The sequence below is a fragment of the Cannabis sativa genome, chromosome X (genome assembly GCF_029168945.1).
Source record: "Cannabis sativa cultivar Pink pepper isolate KNU-18-1 chromosome X, ASM2916894v1, whole genome shotgun sequence".
Classification (NCBI taxonomy): Eukaryota; Viridiplantae; Streptophyta; class Magnoliopsida; order Rosales; family Cannabaceae; genus Cannabis; species Cannabis sativa.
In genome coordinates, this window is record NC_083610.1 from 10,058,645 (window position 1) to 10,076,051 (window position 17,407).

General features: G+C 36.2%; 1 protein-coding gene across 2 annotated transcripts; it reads right to left on the reverse strand.

Moving 5' to 3' along the window:
* Positions 1-3,709: 3,709 nt before the first annotated feature.
* Positions 3,710-7,217, reverse strand: LOC133032536 (uncharacterized). Of its 2 annotated transcripts, none has more exons than XM_061106507.1 (2): positions 6,064-7,217; positions 3,710-5,973 (listed from the first exon to the last, which is right to left on the reverse strand). In XM_061106507.1, the coding sequence occupies exon 2, from the start codon at positions 5,933-5,935 to the stop codon at positions 3,920-3,922; it is 2,016 nt and encodes a 671-aa protein (XP_060962490.1). In that variant the 5' UTR covers positions 5,936-5,973; positions 6,064-7,217; the 3' UTR covers positions 3,710-3,919. The 2 variants fall into 2 exon arrangements, with proteins under 2 accessions (XP_060962490.1, XP_060962489.1); XM_061106506.1 differs by having other exon boundaries at positions 3,710-5,950; positions 6,064-7,216.
* Positions 7,218-17,407: the final 10,190 nt, after the last annotated feature.

Genomic DNA, 17,407 nt, shown 5'->3' on the forward strand with positions numbered 1-17,407 from the left:
CCGCTCCTGAAACTCATGGTTGATCAGTCACTGACTTACCCTTTCCTGCACAGTAGAGCACCCGTGAGCCAAGCCCAGCAAGACAGTATAAATCATAATAAATATAATATGCTCATTCACATATGTCTGTATAGCACAGACCTGATCATTATTTCTCATGCCCATTTATGTCTACGTGGCGTAGACCTATGTGTTGCGCTCACACATCTAATTAAATCTACATGACGTAGACCCACGTGTTACTCTCACACGTCTAAAAACATTAAGGCCTTAGAAGTGGTTCATCTCGGTTATGTGTACCGAGTCCAACCTGATTATGCCTTGAGCGCATAATCCATAAATTTCATTTCAATTAACATGGCATGGCATTTATACACATATTTCACTAGGGTAATAACCCTAGGCTAACAAACCGTTCTTATTAGGGTAATAACCCTAATCCCGGTTACCATAACTCACATATATCATATTCAACATAAGCGCCAATGCGCATACTCTACGTACAAACTACTGTCTTACCTGTTTTTCAGCTATAGAAGGAGATTCCAAATCCCCGGGTGCTCCTGATCAGGTGCCGGTAATCCTAGTCACACAAATCCGGGATAATTCATACTTAGGGTTAACCCCTGACTTTTAACTCAATAAAATTCAAGCATGGCATTTACAATACAGATAATCACATAGAGCTCGAAAAGAGCTTTCCAACGGTATAAAGAATGTCCCAAACGGAGTCCCGAGTCAAAAGTTATGGCCAAAACAAAATTGGGAAAAATATGGCTCTCTGCTGGGTTTTATGGCCGAGGCGACCATAAATCTGGCCGCGGCCACTGGGTTCGAAAAACTCAAAAAACCAGATTTTAAGATCTAAACATGCCCACTTTTCCATATAATCGAACTTCAACCAAAACAAGGAGTAAAACACAATTTCATGCTTAAATTCATCACAGAATATGCATCCCAAAAATAAGATCAACAACCCTCAAGTCAAGTTCAACACTTGAGCAAAATTCAACCTAGAATTCAAGTCCATAACCATGAACATCGAAACCCCAAAACACAAACTCAAGAACAACACTAAAATCAGAGCTGCAAACTCAACCAATAACTCATAAATTCTGACCTAAACTCACATTCCATGCTCAATAAACATATATCACAACTAAATTATGCTTTACACACTCTATTCACCAAAATCAACATCAAAATCAAGAACATGAAATTCACAACATCACAACCATTTTCATGCTCTTCTAACAACAAAAATCAGCAAACTTTAATTAGAAATAAAGCTGAGAAAACTACCTTAAACTCAACCCAAAAGCAAGCTCAAAATTCCACAATTGCAAAGCTTTGATTCCACACCAACTTCAAGCAATTCTCCAAACAAATTTTAAAAAATCAAGAGGGTTTGGAAGAGAGAAAGAGGGTCGGATGAGAAAGAGAATAACACCAGAAAATTCATTTTATTTTCCTTAAAATCATTCTTTTATTAAACATAAATTAAGGGTCTAAAAGACCATTTTGCCCCTAGGGCCAAATAACATTCACTTAGGCATGCAAGGGCAAAAAAATAACATTTACACACCAATTCAAACCCAATTAAATTTCAGATTTCTCATTATCAAATAAAATGCCAATTAATTCAATCTAATTTTCATTTCGGGCCTGAACCCGGTTCGGCTCGAAATACCCGGTTGTGACTATACCGCGCCAACCTGTCAGAACACACCTGAAAAGACAACACAGGCATACTATATAATAATATAGTTCTATTAAGCACGTAATTAAATTAATTTCATCAATTTACCCTTCTCGGGTCATAATTACCAAAATGCCCCTGGCTCACCAACGGGGTCTTAGCATGTTAAATTTCATATAATTTCACATATATTGAACTATATAATAATATAATTCCTCAATTAACTCATAATTATCTAATTAGGATTTTTGCTAATCCTTTTCTAAATTCCGGGTATTACATCCCTGAAGTGGAGGTAGTGTGGCTGCCTCGTTCCCAAGTTCAGGCTGCCCATTTGCTTGCTAAATGGGCATTTGATCTTAATTTTTCTGATTTTTTAATTGCTTAGGAGTTGGTCCATCTTGTGACCAATTGAACCTTTTTGTTCTGCTTTGGTGTTTAATTGAGTTATTTCTCCAGCCAAAAAAAAAAAAAAAAAAAAAAACTATGATAAATGGATGGCATTTTAAATTTACTAACAATTGAGTAGTTTAGAGAGTTTTACCACTAAAATTTGAACTTAGGTGGCGTTTGGTTGGAGGTAATGAAATGGAATAGAATGGAAAGAAAACAATTTTTATTCCATTCCTTTGTTTGGTTGCATTTTAAAGTATTGGAATAGCATTCCAATGGAATACTCTTTCCACTATTTTGGTGGAATGACTATTCTATTTTAAAAAGAAATGAATGACCATTCCAATGTAACAAGAAAAAAAATTTAATGATTTTTTTATTAATTTTTTGTATGCATTTTAAATTTTATTCCATTCCATTCCTATTCCTATTCTCATTCTCATTCCTATTCTTATATTTTCATTCCTCCCAACCAAACGCCTCCGAGAATTAAGTGTAAATAAAATAATAATTCAAAGGATTTAACGGCTAAAAACTCACAAAACTAATGATTTATTTTTGTTGTAGTTTGTATTTTAATAATGATAGAATTTAATCTAGAGTGTATTAATTTGTGACAGAAAGTACTAGCTAGGGATATAATTGAGAATATTATGTTTTATATGTTACTTTTCTTCTACTAATAAATAAGATGTGTAATATAAAAAAATTTGTTAAAAATATTAAATTTACATTAAATTTATCGTAGCAAAATAATCATAATAGTTACTTTGGTTGCATACTTATAATTTGTAGTTGGTCATACCACTAAACATGATTATTTGATAATAAAAATTTTCAGCAAAATTATTTTCGTAATTAAAAAAAATAATTTTACAAAAATTAAATATCAAAATATGAAAACATAAACATATCATTTTTTTTGAAAAAAATAAAAAGAAAAGAATTAAAATCGAGCATATATAAAATATAATGAAATTGATCAAAATACATCCATCCATTAATTCGTAGAGCTCCGATCTACAAACTTAGATCTACGAAGAAGAACTTAGAACACAAATGTTATTTTGATTCCTTGTAATGTGATTTTTCAGCAAGTCCAAAGTGTAACAAAGAGTAGAATAACTTGTATATGGCCAAAGAAAGTGTCCAATATGGATAAAATCTGGTTTGATTCCTTGTAAATGGTGTTGTAAATAGTTTGATTGAGATCCTCTTTTTTATGAGGGTGCTCTTTGAGTGTACAGGTATTGTTTTGTGGTAATGAAATCAGCTTATTCATCAAAAAAAAAATGTTAAACTAAATTAAATAAAATGTTAACGTGAGGTTTGAATCTGAATAAATGGAGCTTCGTATTTAAATTAAATAACAAACTCTCTCATCGTAAAGTTTTATTTTTTTTATTATTTTTTGAAAGTTAACGTGAAAGTTAAAAATGATCGTTTGACGGAATAGAAAAATAAAATGTTAAATTAAGAATTACATTTAGCCACTTTATAAAAAAAAAAAAAACATATTAAAATTTTAAATTTAATAAGCTTTTATGACTAAATTATAATTAAACAAAATACGAAACACAATTTGTTTAACATAAAAGATAAATGATATATGTATAGTGATTGTAAATTTAAATTGTATTTTTTTTAAAAAAAAAATAACACTAGCCACATCTAATATAGCATTTATAAATAGGTAGACTAATTATGTACTTTCTTTCTTATATTAAAGAGTTTAGAAATTAAATCACAAAAGAAGGAAAAGTAAAACTAGTTGAAATTAACAAAAAAAAAAAAAATCTTGTACAAACTGTTGTTGAGTTATAATGATCAATGGAAACCTCTTGAACCTCTAGACTGATAAAGTTCCAATCTACTTTTGGCTTCAGGTAACAGAGCTTCCATGACAGGCTCCTCAACCAAATGACCCTGCTTCGTAGACCATTCAAGAACTATAAGCACTTCTTCTTGAGCAAGAACCTCACTATCAGGAACATGTAAAGCAATGAAACACAAAAGAATCAAGGCTGGTATTTGAATCATTTGTTCTCCAAAATAAACCAACTGTATCAAATGCTTAGTCCCTCCTCCATCTATTATTGCCTTGCAGTGATTAACATGAAGAAAGTTTTCTGTACAAGCAAACTTATTCAGAGCAATCACAGCCTCCATAGTAGTGTCCGGATCTCTTTCATCTAGTAACTTAACTAAAGGTCCAATTATTCTGGTCTCTGTGGCCCTGAAAGTCCTAGCTAAGTTACCAATGGCTTTGATACAAGGAGTGAGTAGTTCTGAATCGGCCTTTTCAATGATTTTAAGAAGTTGTTCCACCACTGCTTTTGCAGCAGGCGAAGTGGGCTTAAAAGCAGAGCGTCTTAGATCAGAGTTTTGCTCTGCTACGGCTGTGATTTCCATCAATGCTTTAGCTGAATACAATTGAACATCCTCTTGTCCCTTTTCGAGTAGTACCGCAAAGCATAAAAGGGCTCTAGACTCTGTTATGCTGCGGCAAACGACAACATTTCCCTTTGAGAGTTTCCACAGTGCTCTGGCTGCCATTGCTTTCATCTCAGCCTTGGTTGCAGGGTCTTCGAATTCCCTCCCCTTGATACTAGCCCCTGCTAATGAGACTGGCGTGTGGTGGTGGTGTTGCTTAGCGTTGCCCGAACCTTGACTCCCTTTTCCTTGGTGTGAGTGACTATTATGAGGAGGCATCTGTGGTTGATGTTGTTGCTGCTGCTTTGGTTGATTTGGAGTACTATTAGCATTATTTCTCATGGCCATAGTGTTGGTGACTACATTGTGCATCTGGCTTGGAGTTTGATTCCCCATCGGGTGGGACACATGACTAGCTTCGTCTTCAGTCTCTTTCTTGTTGGTGTTGGGGTTAGGGTTGGAGTTGGGTTCTTGATTATTGTTATTACTTGCCATTACCACCGAATGTATGGACATCTGTTGTTTAGTGGCAATGGCATACTTACTATGCTCTTGAATGGTCTCGAAAGCCAGATGGCTAACAAGAAGCCGAATTGCGTTGTTTTGAGCAAAATGGTCTTGACATTTGGGATGATTCCCTGCCAATTCTGAGACTGCCCAAGCAACTAGTACCTGAACCTTCATGTGACCTTCTTTAAGGATTTTCGCAAACACATTACAAACTCCAGCATTCACAATGTGTTCAACGCTTTCCGGGTCACGCCCCAGACGCCCAATTGCCGTGGCAGCATTCTCCTGGCCTTCCATTCGGCCTTCTTTTGCCAATTTCAGAAGTGGCGCCACCCCACCTTCCTCAATAATAAGCTTACCGTACCGTTCATTGTCTTTAGCCAACGACGCCAACGAAGCAGCAGCATCCGATCGTTCTTCCAATGACCCCGTGTAAAGAATTGCTATCTGTTCCCATATTAGGCATAGGATTGGCTCATTGGCAGCAATTGGGGGTAAGCCTAGGTACTCGTCGTCTCGATCGCAGGCAGAGGCAGAAACCCGAAGGAGCCAAGAGACATCCCCGATTGAATTCTCGAGCTGGGTGGACGTTTTTCTGAAGGCCGCAGTGGGGATTATGGTGAAGACACGCTTCATTATGCCATTGGCTCGACACTTTATGACAAGGGTGAGTGCCTTGTCGAGTACTTGCTCTGTATCATCAATAATGCGCCGAGTGGGGCGCTCGTAGAGGTCGTTGCTGGCTCTCGCTGCCTGGCGTAGGAGAGCAGCCAACTTCTCTGTTTTGGACTTAAGCTCGAAGCAGTCCTGTTTGAATGATTGGGCATCTTCTGCAGCCTTGGTCACTTGGTCCGCTAATTGTATTGGCCTAGCCAAAATCTCCTTAACGATGGCCGCCATGGCCTACCTTCATAACTATATAATAACAGAGTGTTTCCCTGAGAAGAACTCATCTCATTTCATTGCAATTATAAAGGACGTGCAGTGCATGCATGTTCAATGTAAAACAAATTATAAAATATAATTACCTTTTAGCGTTAGCCGTTTCTTTATGGCTAGACGTAGACGATTATATTTGTCAATAATGGAGATGTTCTTTCCATTAAAGGCACACACCAGTCTTTGGAAAGTGGAGATGAAGGTGAAGGTGGCCGTAGCGTTGATGGGTGGCGCCGCCAGTTGATGGAGACGGATCAGTATTTTGGGAATGGTAAAATGACTTTTTCTCCAATTTTCTTGTGAATGAAATCACCATTTATTAATAGCAAGTAAATTGGATGGTTCAAATTTTCTTTGGTTTTTCTTTTTTCTTATTATTATATTATATTCCGAATGGAAATATTAAATTTACTTCATCAAGGCTTGTTGTCTTGCCATTTGCAATGAAGATTTGCTTTGGCCTTTCTTAATTAGAGAATACAGAACGTGAATCACCTCATAAATCGGGTACATAAATAAAACTGATTGCATCTATTATTACTATATATAAAAGAGACGTTTGATGCCCTCTTAACTTTTTCATCTTCTTCTTTATTTTTATTATTATATGTAGAAACGTTTTTTTTTTCTTTTTACACCATATTACATTGTTCTTTTGAATAATACACCATATTACACTTGGTAGTTTTATTCTTCATAAATACACATTCTTTAATGGGAAAAAAATAAGAAAATTTCAAAAAAGGTAAAATATTACAAAAAAACTGTGGGCCGGCCCAATCAACATTTGTACATGTAGGAAATTTAAGATATAAATTTACTATCTTGACCCTACACCAACAAAACAAACAAATCAGAATTTAAGGTCAATTTCGACCTTTCCCTGTTCACTTTGACTTTTCAAAGTTAACCCCAAAACGACCCCGTTTTGTCTTTGAACAAAACCTAGGAATGGATCGAGAACCTTCTCATTTCCTTCCTTTCTCTCTGAAATGCTAGAAACCCTAGCAGAGAGATTCTCAAAGAGAAACTCGAAGCCAAACCCTAGAAACCCAGAAATCCCAAACACAAACCCAGAAAAAGATCAGATCTACAATGATCTGATCTTTACATCCATACACACACAAAAAACCAGAGAGATTTAAGTTAGAAAACACCAAATTTTTTCCCGAAGTTCACCAACGAGTTGGCTACGTCTCCGTTTGAGTTGCTCCTCAAATTTGAGAGCTCGATTCCACTATCAAGATGTTTCAAACATACAACAATGAAGATTCCAAGTCACAGGTAACTTTTTGACTGATAATCTTATATTTAATACAAGTGTTTATGTGTTTATTAGATCTAACCCTCTGTTGTTTTCTTTCCATGTGCGAGCTTCAATCTCTGGTTCTTCAAGCTTCAAAGTTCTAGATCTTGAAGAACACCCTCAACCACCTTAATCTGGTTGTTTGCTTGAGGTATATTTATAGATCTAGGGTTTTATTTTAATTTCTGCATGTGTTTAATTTGGTTAGTTACTGAAATTAGTTAGGTGTGGATTTTCCTAATCCATTCTAACTAATTTCAGTTAGGGAATTAGAGGCCGAAGGCCAACTTAGGGATTTTGTATGTATTTCCTTTTCTGTCCTTTGTATCAAGTTGTATTTAGTCTTAATTATCAGTGTAAGTGGAGGTTTATTTTTAACAATTTCCACCTAAACCTTCACTGAGCTGATATTATAGTGGTCGAGTCATTTCTGAGGGTCATAGCTCTGTGATCCATAGGATCACCTTATCCTTGATCCAACCCTATTAAGTTTAAACAATGTTTAAACTTAGATAGGGTGATCACTTTAGTTCCCATGTCTGCAGGATTCTCTTCTGTAGGCACCTTGTCAATGTTTATGAGTCCTTGTGTCACTTTGTCTCTGATGAAGTGATACTTTATCTCTATGTGTTTAGTTCTGTCATGGAACATTGGGTTTCTGCATAGGTGTACACAACTCTGGCTATCAGAGTAAATTACTGGTTTTGTGTCTAGTAATCTTAGCTCTTCTAGGACTCCTTTAACCCATATGCTTTCTTTTATAGCTTCTGTAGTTGCAATGTACTCTGATTCAGTTGTGGATAATGCCACAACAGGTTGTAATTGGACTTTCCAACTTACACAATTCCCCCTAGTAATAGTATGTAGGCTGATGTAGATTTCCTGCTGTCCCTGTCTCCAGCATAGTCTGCATCACTGAAGCATTCTGTTGCTGTGCTTCCTTGCTGCTTTTTGTACTTGAGTCCTAGTTTATTTGTCCCAATTAAGTAACTTAGTAACCATTTCATAGCAAGCCAGTGTGTCTTACCAGGATTTGTCATGAATCTGCTAAGTACACTAATAGCATAAGCAAGGTCAGGTCTGGTGCTTACCATTAAGTACATAACAGATCCAATATCATTAGCATAGGGAATTTTACTCATTTCCTCCTTCTCAGCTTTGCTCTCAGGGCATTGCTTCTTAGATAGTGTAAACTGTGTAGTTATAGGTTGGCTAGCAATTTTAGATCCCTTCATTGAGAATTTCTCAATAATCTTGTGTATGTAGTCTTCCTGATTTAGGCTAAGTGTCCTTTCTGCTCTGTTTCTCTTAATAGATATTCCCAAAATCTTAGTAGCTTCCCCTAGGTCTTTCATTTCAAACTCAGTCTTGAGTAGGCCCTTCATTGTGTTTACTCTTGCCCTTTCCTTACTGATTATAAGCATATCATCTACATACAGAAGTAGATATATGACTTTATTAATATCAGTACCTTTGTAGTACAAGCAGTGATCATAGTAACTCCTAGAAAAACCTAGTTTTAGCATAAATCCATCAAACCTTTTATTCCATTGCCTAGGAGACTGTTTTAAACCATACAGTGACTTAACTAGCTTGCATACATAGTTTTCCTTCCCTTTTTCAATGTATCCTTTAGGTTGTCTCATGTAGATCTCCTCCTCTAGTTCACCATGTAGGAAAGCAGTAGTAACATCCATTTGGTCAATTTCTAGGTTGAATTGAGTAGCTAGACTTAGCATTATCCTTATAGTCTTGTATTTTGCAACTGGTGCAAATACTTCATTAAAATCTATACCCTCTTTCTGTGTAAACCCTTTGGCCACTAACCTGGCCTTATATCTTATAGGTTCATTCTTAGTTCTGCCTTCTTTCTCCTTGAATAGCCATTTACGATCCCTTTATGCTCTTATCTTTAGGTTTAGGCACTACAATCCAGGTTCTGTTCTTCTTAAGAGATTCCATCTCTTCATCCATTGCACATTTCCATTTCCTGGAATTTGGTCCTTTAATGGCCTCTTCATATGATTGAGGTTCATTATTGACCATTTCCAATTCACTCATAAAGGCATATGCAATGTCTTCATCCCAAATATTAAAACTATACTTAGGATTAGGTCTTGGTACCCTTCTGCCCCTGTCCCTGACTAATTGATAATCCCCCAAGTCCTCTTGAGTGCCTTCATCAACAATGTCAGTGTTGTCCTCATCAGGTTCCACCTGAACCTGGTTTCCAGGTTCCACCTGAACCTGATCTCCCTGGTTCTGTTCAGGTGTGTTCACTGTTTGTTCCACCTGAATAGAGCCATTTCCTTCATTTGCAGTGTTACCTGCATTTTCAGTGTCTTTTGTACCTGCACTAGGGTTAGAAGAAATAGGCAAACATGGAAAAATATCTTCCTTAAATATTACATCCCTGCTATTGATAGTTTTAAAACCTCTTTGTTCCCAAACCCAAAGTCTATATCCCTTAACTCCTTCTGGATATCCCAGAAAAACACATTTCATAGCCCTAGGTTCTAATTTCCCAATACTTTGGTGTGCATATGCTGCACAACCAAACACTCTGAGATTAGATAAGTTAGGAGGTTTACCAGACCTTTTTTCCTCTGGAGTTTTGAATCCATTTGCACTGGATGGACTCCTGTTTATTAAGTATACATCTGTTAAAGCTGCTTCTCCCCAGAAACCTTGTGATAGTCCAGATTGCAACAGTAAGCATCTCACTTTGTTGAGAATGGTTCTGTTCATTCTTTCTGCAACTCCATTCTGTTGGGGTGTTATTCTAACTGTCCTGTGTCTCTGTATGCCATGTTCTTTACAGTAATTGTTAAACTCATCATTACAAAATTCTAATCCATTGTCAGTCCTTAGAGTTTTTAATTTTTCATTTGTTAAATTTTCCACAAGTGTTTTCCACTGTGTAAACTTAGAAAAAGCCTCATTTTTATGTTTTAACAGAAAAATCCAAACTTTCCTAGAAAAATCATCAACAATAGATAGAAAATAAACACAGCCTCCATGAGTACTTGTTTTTTCTGGTCCCCACAGATCAGAATGAACATATTCTAGTATTTTCTTAGTGTTGTGTGTGCCAGTGGAAAATTTCAGTCTATGATGTTTTCCAAGTACACAACACTCACAAAAATCAAGTTTGCATACCTTGTCTTTACCTAGTAGGTTCTGTTCACTCATTAGTTGCAGTCCTTTCTCACTTATGTGTCCTAGCCTCTTGTGCCATAGCATTGCATTTGAATCATCATTGTTGCTGTGAGCAGTAAAGTTGCAAGGTACAACTGGTTGTCCTTTTAAGTAGTATAAGCCTCCATCTTTGTGTCCTTTCATGATAGTTAGGGCTCCTTTACTTATTTTCATTTGGCCAGATTCAATCTTGCTAACAATGCCTTGGTCATCTAGAACACTTAGTGAAATTAGATTCCTGGCTAGATTAGGAACATATCTAATTTCACTTAGAGTTCTGACCATTCCATCATGCATTTTAAAGCTTATAGATCCACAGCCTTGTATATCACAGGTCTGGTTATTTCCAAGTATAACTCTGCCCCCATTTGTTTTCCTGAAATCAAACATGAAAGCTTTATTATTAGTCATGTGGAAAGTGCAACCAGAGTCAAGGATCCATTCATCTTTGATGGATGGTCCAACTTGGTACACTTCACCACTTTCATATCCAGCAGTAACATTAGCATCATGCATATCAGATTTAGGTTTAGAGTTTGAGTATTTAGAATCTCCCTGTCCATGTGGTTTTTGTTTGTTATTTCTTTTCAAGAAATAACAATCTCTTTTGAAATGCCCAGGTTTACCACAGTTGTAACAGCCATTAGTTTCATCAGAGTTTCTAGGGTTAGAACTTGATCTGCCTCTTTGAAATCCTCCCTGTTTGTTTGAACCTCTGCCTTGACTTCTACCTCTATTATTCCAAGGTTTTCTTGGACCTGGTCTGCCCCTACTCAGGTTGACTTCACCATTAGAATGTCCACCTTTCTCTGTCCTCATTTCTAAGTCTTTAGATTTGAGTGCTGAAATCACCTCCTCTAGGGTTATAGAAGTCCTACCATACTTAATAGCAGTCTTGACTTCTCTATAGGATTCAGGTAGTGAATTTAGGATGATAATAGCCTGGTTTTCATCACTTAGTGCCTCATTTTCCCCAGAATTTGCAAGTTCAATATGCATCCTTAAGAATTCATCCAAATTTTGATCAAGAGATTTGGATGAACTCATTTTAAACCCAAAAATCCTTTCCTTCAAGAAAATCTTGTTGGTTAGGGATTTCTGTTGAAACTGTTCTTCCAGTTTCTTCCAAATCTGGGCAGGGGTTTCTTCCTTGTCAATTAGTCTGATAATGGCATCTGATAAGTTAAATATCATGATACCAGTAGCAGTTTCCAAGTATTCTTCTTGTTGAATCTTGGTAGTCCCTTCTGGCCATTCAATAGGATCATTAAGCACTCTCAACAGTTTCTGTTGAGCCAAGAGTGACTTAATTTTCCTTCTCCAAATCCTATAATCACAAAACCATCAAATTTGTCAATGTCAACCTTTAAATTGCTCATAATTAATGAAGTTAAGTAAAATCAAATGAAATAGATAATAATAGGTAATTCAGTTATAATGATTATTAGAAAATGTCCCAGAAATCCTTTGTTAAAGATTTCAGATTGGTTTTGTTGAGTTCTTGAATTTCTTGTTTGTGTTTCTTGATTTCTTGCTTGAGTTTTCCTCCTTCTTGATAAGTTTGATTGTTGATCTTTCTAGCTTTAACCAAGCTCTGATACCATTGTAGGAAATTTAAGATATAAATTTACTATCTTGACCCTACACCAACAAAACAAACAAATCAGAATTTAAGGTCAATTTCGACCTTTCCCTGTTCACTTTGACTTTTCAAAGTTAACCCCAAAACGACCCCGTTTTGTCTTTGAACAAAACCTAGGAATGGATCGAGAACCTTCTCATTTCCTTCCTTTCTCTCTGAAATGCTAGAAACCCTAGCAGAGAGATTCTCAAAGAGAAACTCGAAGCCAAACCCTAGAAACCCAGAAATCCCAAACACAAACCCAGAAAAAGATCAGATCTACAATGATCTGATCTTTACATCCATACACACACAAAAAACCAGAGAGATTTAAGTTAGAAAACACCAAATTTTTTCCCGAAGTTCACCAACGAGTTGGCTACATCTCTGTTTGAGCTGCTCCTCAAATTTGAGAGCTCGATTCCACTATCAAGATGTTTCAAACATACAACAATGAAGATTCCAAGTCACAGGTAACTTTTTGACTGGTAATCTTATATTTAATACAAGTGTTTATGTGTTTATTCTGTGTTTAATCCCTCTCTCTCTCTAGATCTAACCCTCTGTTGTTTTCTTTGCATGTGCGAGCTTCAATCTCTGGTTCTTCAAGCTTCAAAGTTCTGGATCTTGAAGAACACCCTCAACCAACCTTGATCTGGTTGTTTGCTTGAGGTATATTTATAGATCTAGGGTTTGTATTTTAATTTCTGCATGTGTTTAATTTGGTTAGTTACTGAAATTAGTTAGGTGTGGATTTTCCTAATCCATTCTAACTAATTTCAGTTAGGGAATTAGAGGCCGAAGGCCAACTTAGGGATTTTGTATGTATTTCCATTTCTGTCCTTTGTATCAAGTTGTATTTAGTCTTAATTATCAGTGTAAGTGGAGGTTTATTTTTAACAGTACAGCCCACTATCAATATATTACAAAAATACCAGCTCGCCTATACCTTCAGCCGCACGTCACGAACGGAGACGGTGAAGGAACCTCCATCGATGCAGTCGGCTACGCAACCAGAATGAAACCAGATCGAGCGTAGAACAACCATCAATTCTAGTGAATTTCGATAGGAAACAAACAAATCCAAGGATCTGAACATAATTTTTTTTTTAAAAAAAAAGACCAGAAAACCGTGGAGAAACTGAAATTAAACATTTGATTTCGGTTTTTAATCGTGCAATATCACTCAAACGAGCGTCGAAAATCCAAATTGAAGCAATGTAAATCTGTATTGAACAGATCTGGAGCTCCCCCCTGAAATCCAACCTGAGTTCGATCTTCAGCAGAGGCAAGAGATTTTTTCCCAGAAATTTCTGGAACCGTGTACTCCTCCACGTTGAGCTTCGTTTTCTTCGAAGAATGGGGCCTCCCACGCTTGGGCAGTGGAGCATCAAAATCAGAATCATAGTCTTCAAGGATCGGGCGTTTACCCTTGGATTTGTTGGCCAAAGTTTTCTTGCCCATTTTTTATTTTTGTTTGAGAACTGGAGAAGGCGATGATGATGAACGAGTGATTGCCATCTTATAAATAAATTTGAAAAAAAATGAAACTGAGAGGGAAAAACAGTTGAGAAATCGTGGGCTTAGTGGGAGTTGAAATTTTGTGGATGAACAAAAAACGAGAGGGAAAAAACGTGATCAATAATGGGTGGTTAAGCTTATGAATGGAGGTTACTTGATCTTCAAATCAACTTAGAAACAGAAGGAAAAATCGAAAATGAAATTGAAAGAAAATGAAAAAAGAGAGGGAAGAGAGTGGGATTTGATTGATGAGTGATGGGGATAGCACACGTGTATGTGCATGAAATGATGACTAAGTGGTATTTTTGTAATAAAACAAACATGGTAAGTAAAAAAATTGATATAGCCGTGTAGGAGTTTTTTTGTAATAAATTGTGTAAAATAGATTTTTCATGTAAAAATTTCTTCTTTAATTACTATATAATTATAATAATATTACTAATTAAAAATTGCTTTTAAAAAATATATTAATATTCAAAAATCATCTAACGTTCGACTAAAAGAAAAAATGTGTTTAACGTTAACCATATATATGTCTTATAAATAATAAGTCTCTTATTCCTCTCCAACTTAATTTATTTTAAAGCCTTTATTTTGAGCTCCTTCGTAGGATTCAATTGTAATTTCACACTAAATTCTTTTTTTTTTATCACTTCTAAAAAAATTAAGAAATTGACACGTATTCCTCTTTTAGACCACCATTTTAGGTTATCTATGCTTAATTTGGGTATACAAAGAGTCAAACACCATCATTTTGTAAGCACTCTCTTTATATTAAGAGTTAAGTCTCATTAATAATGTATTAATAATGTGTGGAAATAAATTGTGCTACTTTGGGTCTTTGATATGGGATATTTAGCTTTGTGGGATTCTTTCAAATGTCACGTTCGGTCTTGTGGTCTCTTAAAGATCGTTCGTTATATAAATTGATAATGTATGGAAATAAATTGTGATATATAAAATGAATGAGCTACTCTTCTCATTGGCAATTAGTTTTGAGATGAACCCATTCATCTTATCCCCAAATTTTAACACTTTATGAGTTATTTATTCTTTCATTTGTTCATTTTCTTCCTTGGCTACTACACTTGTTACTACTCTGATAGCAACATTTTTCTTCTACTTTGCTTTATCTAATTTATTTTCGATTGGGAATAAATGGGTTTTAGTTGGTTTTTCTTTTATTTTTTTCTTGCCTTTATTGAATTCTTATGTTAATCACAATCAAAAATTTTATTCTTATAAACGAACCGGGGAAGTTCTTGCAGTCGCTATATACAGAGCCTAAACCACCTCTGACAAGATCATCGTCAAATCCTCTGTCGTCTAAACCACCTCCTCAAGGTCTCCGCCGGCGAAAGATGTTGATGGGGTTTCCTTGGTGAGTTGAGTAAGAGAATGAATATGAAATAAATTTTTTTTATTATGGCTATTGTGTGAGATTTTTATTTAACTTTGCTTGATGGTCAATTTATCTGTGCATAGTTTATGGACTCAAAATTGTACAACTTAGTGAAGTTGAAGTGGTGCATATGCATTTTTATGTAGTATTGTATACTTTACTGGTTTTGGAAATGGTAGAGAATCAGAGATATTTCGAAGGAAACAAAAAGAGTGAGGTTACAGCTGATGGAAGAAAACAAAGAACTAACAATATTGATGTGAGGTCTTCGATGAACAAATTTAAGGGATTCTAATGTTGAGTTTCACCTTGTTGAAGTATAATTACTTTTACACATTATTTAGTTGAATGGTATTTGCATTCTTTCTCTGTGAAGTTTTGTGTACGAAATTTTATTCCTAATTTAACCTACACACAGCAAAGAAAGTAATCAAAAGCCAAGGCCAATTTAGACCTTTTAAGTATCTCATAAGACATTTCATGGCTTTCCAATGCTCCTTTCCAGGACTAGACATTATAAAGGAGGATAGTTTGTTATTCTGCTAGAGTTAGTTACTGTCTGTTATACAGTTGGTTAGATTAAGTTAGTTTCTTCCAACTGTTTCTTGATTGCTTTTGCTTGTATATAAAGCTCTGTAACTCTCTCTATTGGAATCAAGCTATTCTTTCAGCTCACTCTTTCTCTCTCTTTCTTCTTCTCTCTTTCATCTTCTTCATGTCTAGATAAAACACTAGGTCTAACATGGTATCAGAGCCTTTTCCTCCATTAATGGCGAATGTTGCTGTTAATGGTGGAGGCAATACCTCCTCCTCCGATCCTCAGGCAACACAGACCAATGCTTCTGCAAATCCATGGAATTGAACTCGAGAAACAGAGCAAACACGAAGCCCTGTGTATTTTAGTCATACACTTTCAGTGAAGTTGAATGGTCATAATTTCCTTCTCTGGAAGCAGCAAGTTCTTGTTGCGATTCGTGGACACCAACTTCAACGATTCATTCAAGATGTTCCTCCTCCATCGCAGTTTCTTTTTGATGCAGATCAAGCACCACAAAGGTATAATCCCGAGTTCTTAAATTGGGAGATTCAAGATCAACTATTAGTCTACTGGCTTTTATCTTCCATGAATGAGAGCCTGCTCATTCGAATGGTCGGATGCAACACTGCCAGGCAGATCTGGTATGCTTTGGAAAAGCATTATATCTTACAAGTCTCCTCTAAGGTTCTGGAGTTCAGAACTAAACTCCAAAATCTCAAGAAAGGCACACTGTCATTAGATGAGTATCTCTTGAAAGTAAAGCAACATGTGGACTTACTTGCTTCTGTTGGAGAAACATTATCTGCTCGAGATCATATTGCAGCAATTTTTAAAGGATTGCCGAGTGATTATGACACATTCATAATCTCATCTAATACTCGGATTGAAGAGTATTCTGTTCCTGAGATAGAAGCCTTGCTCTTAGCTTCAGAATCAAGAATCGAAAAATCCGATAAGGACATGGATCTGAATGTTAATCTTGCTGTTACTGAGTCAACACCAAGATCTGTTGATAATATGCTGCAACTCGAAGCAAATGTTGGTCACTTCAACAGGAACTTCAAATATCCTGCTCCTCAAAGAGGTCAGTATTACTCCACTTATCCAAATTTCTCCCCTTCTAACTTCTCGAATTACTCTTCTAATCGTGCCCCTTATCCTGGCAATTTTTATCGAGGTTCATCCTCTTCCATGAATATGGGAAGAGGATCAAATGCTAGAACCAGAGGAGGAAAACCATCTCAGCAACAACACAGGCTTCAATGCCAGCTTTGTCACAAGTTTGGGCATACTGTGGTTGATTGCTTTTATCAATTTGATAAGAGCTTTACTGGTGTAGTTCCCACTGCTGAAACTCCCTCAATGCAAGCCAACTTAGCTCAGAACACATCTGTTGATGATGGAAATTGGTATCCCGACTCAGGTGCTACAAATCATTGTACACCAGATCTTCAGAACTTGATGACCAATGCTGAATACACTGGTTCTGATCAGATTTATGTGGGAAATGGCACAGGTCTGTCCATTCAACACCATCATACAACTCTTATTGCTTCTAATAATCATAATAAGCCTTTATTGCTTCGAAACTTACTGCATGTACCTGAGATAACTAAGAATTTGCTAAGTGTTTCCAAATTTGCTTTAGACAATAATGTTTGGTTTGAGTTTCATGATGATGCTTGTTATGTTGAGGACCAGGTTACCAAGGAAGTGTTATTGACTGGGATCCTCCACAATGGCCTGTATACTTTTGATCCAAGCCATTTCAAAGTGTTGTCCTCTTCTCATCCATCTCTCAATTCTGGTGCTTAGTTTTCTGATCCAAAATCTGCCTTAGTTGTCAC

Excerpts from the sequence above, each read along its gene's own strand:
- LOC133032536 (XM_061106507.1), bottom strand. The coding sequence starts at position 5,935 with ATGGCGGCCATCGTTAAGGAGATTTTGGCTAGGCCAATACAATTAGCG.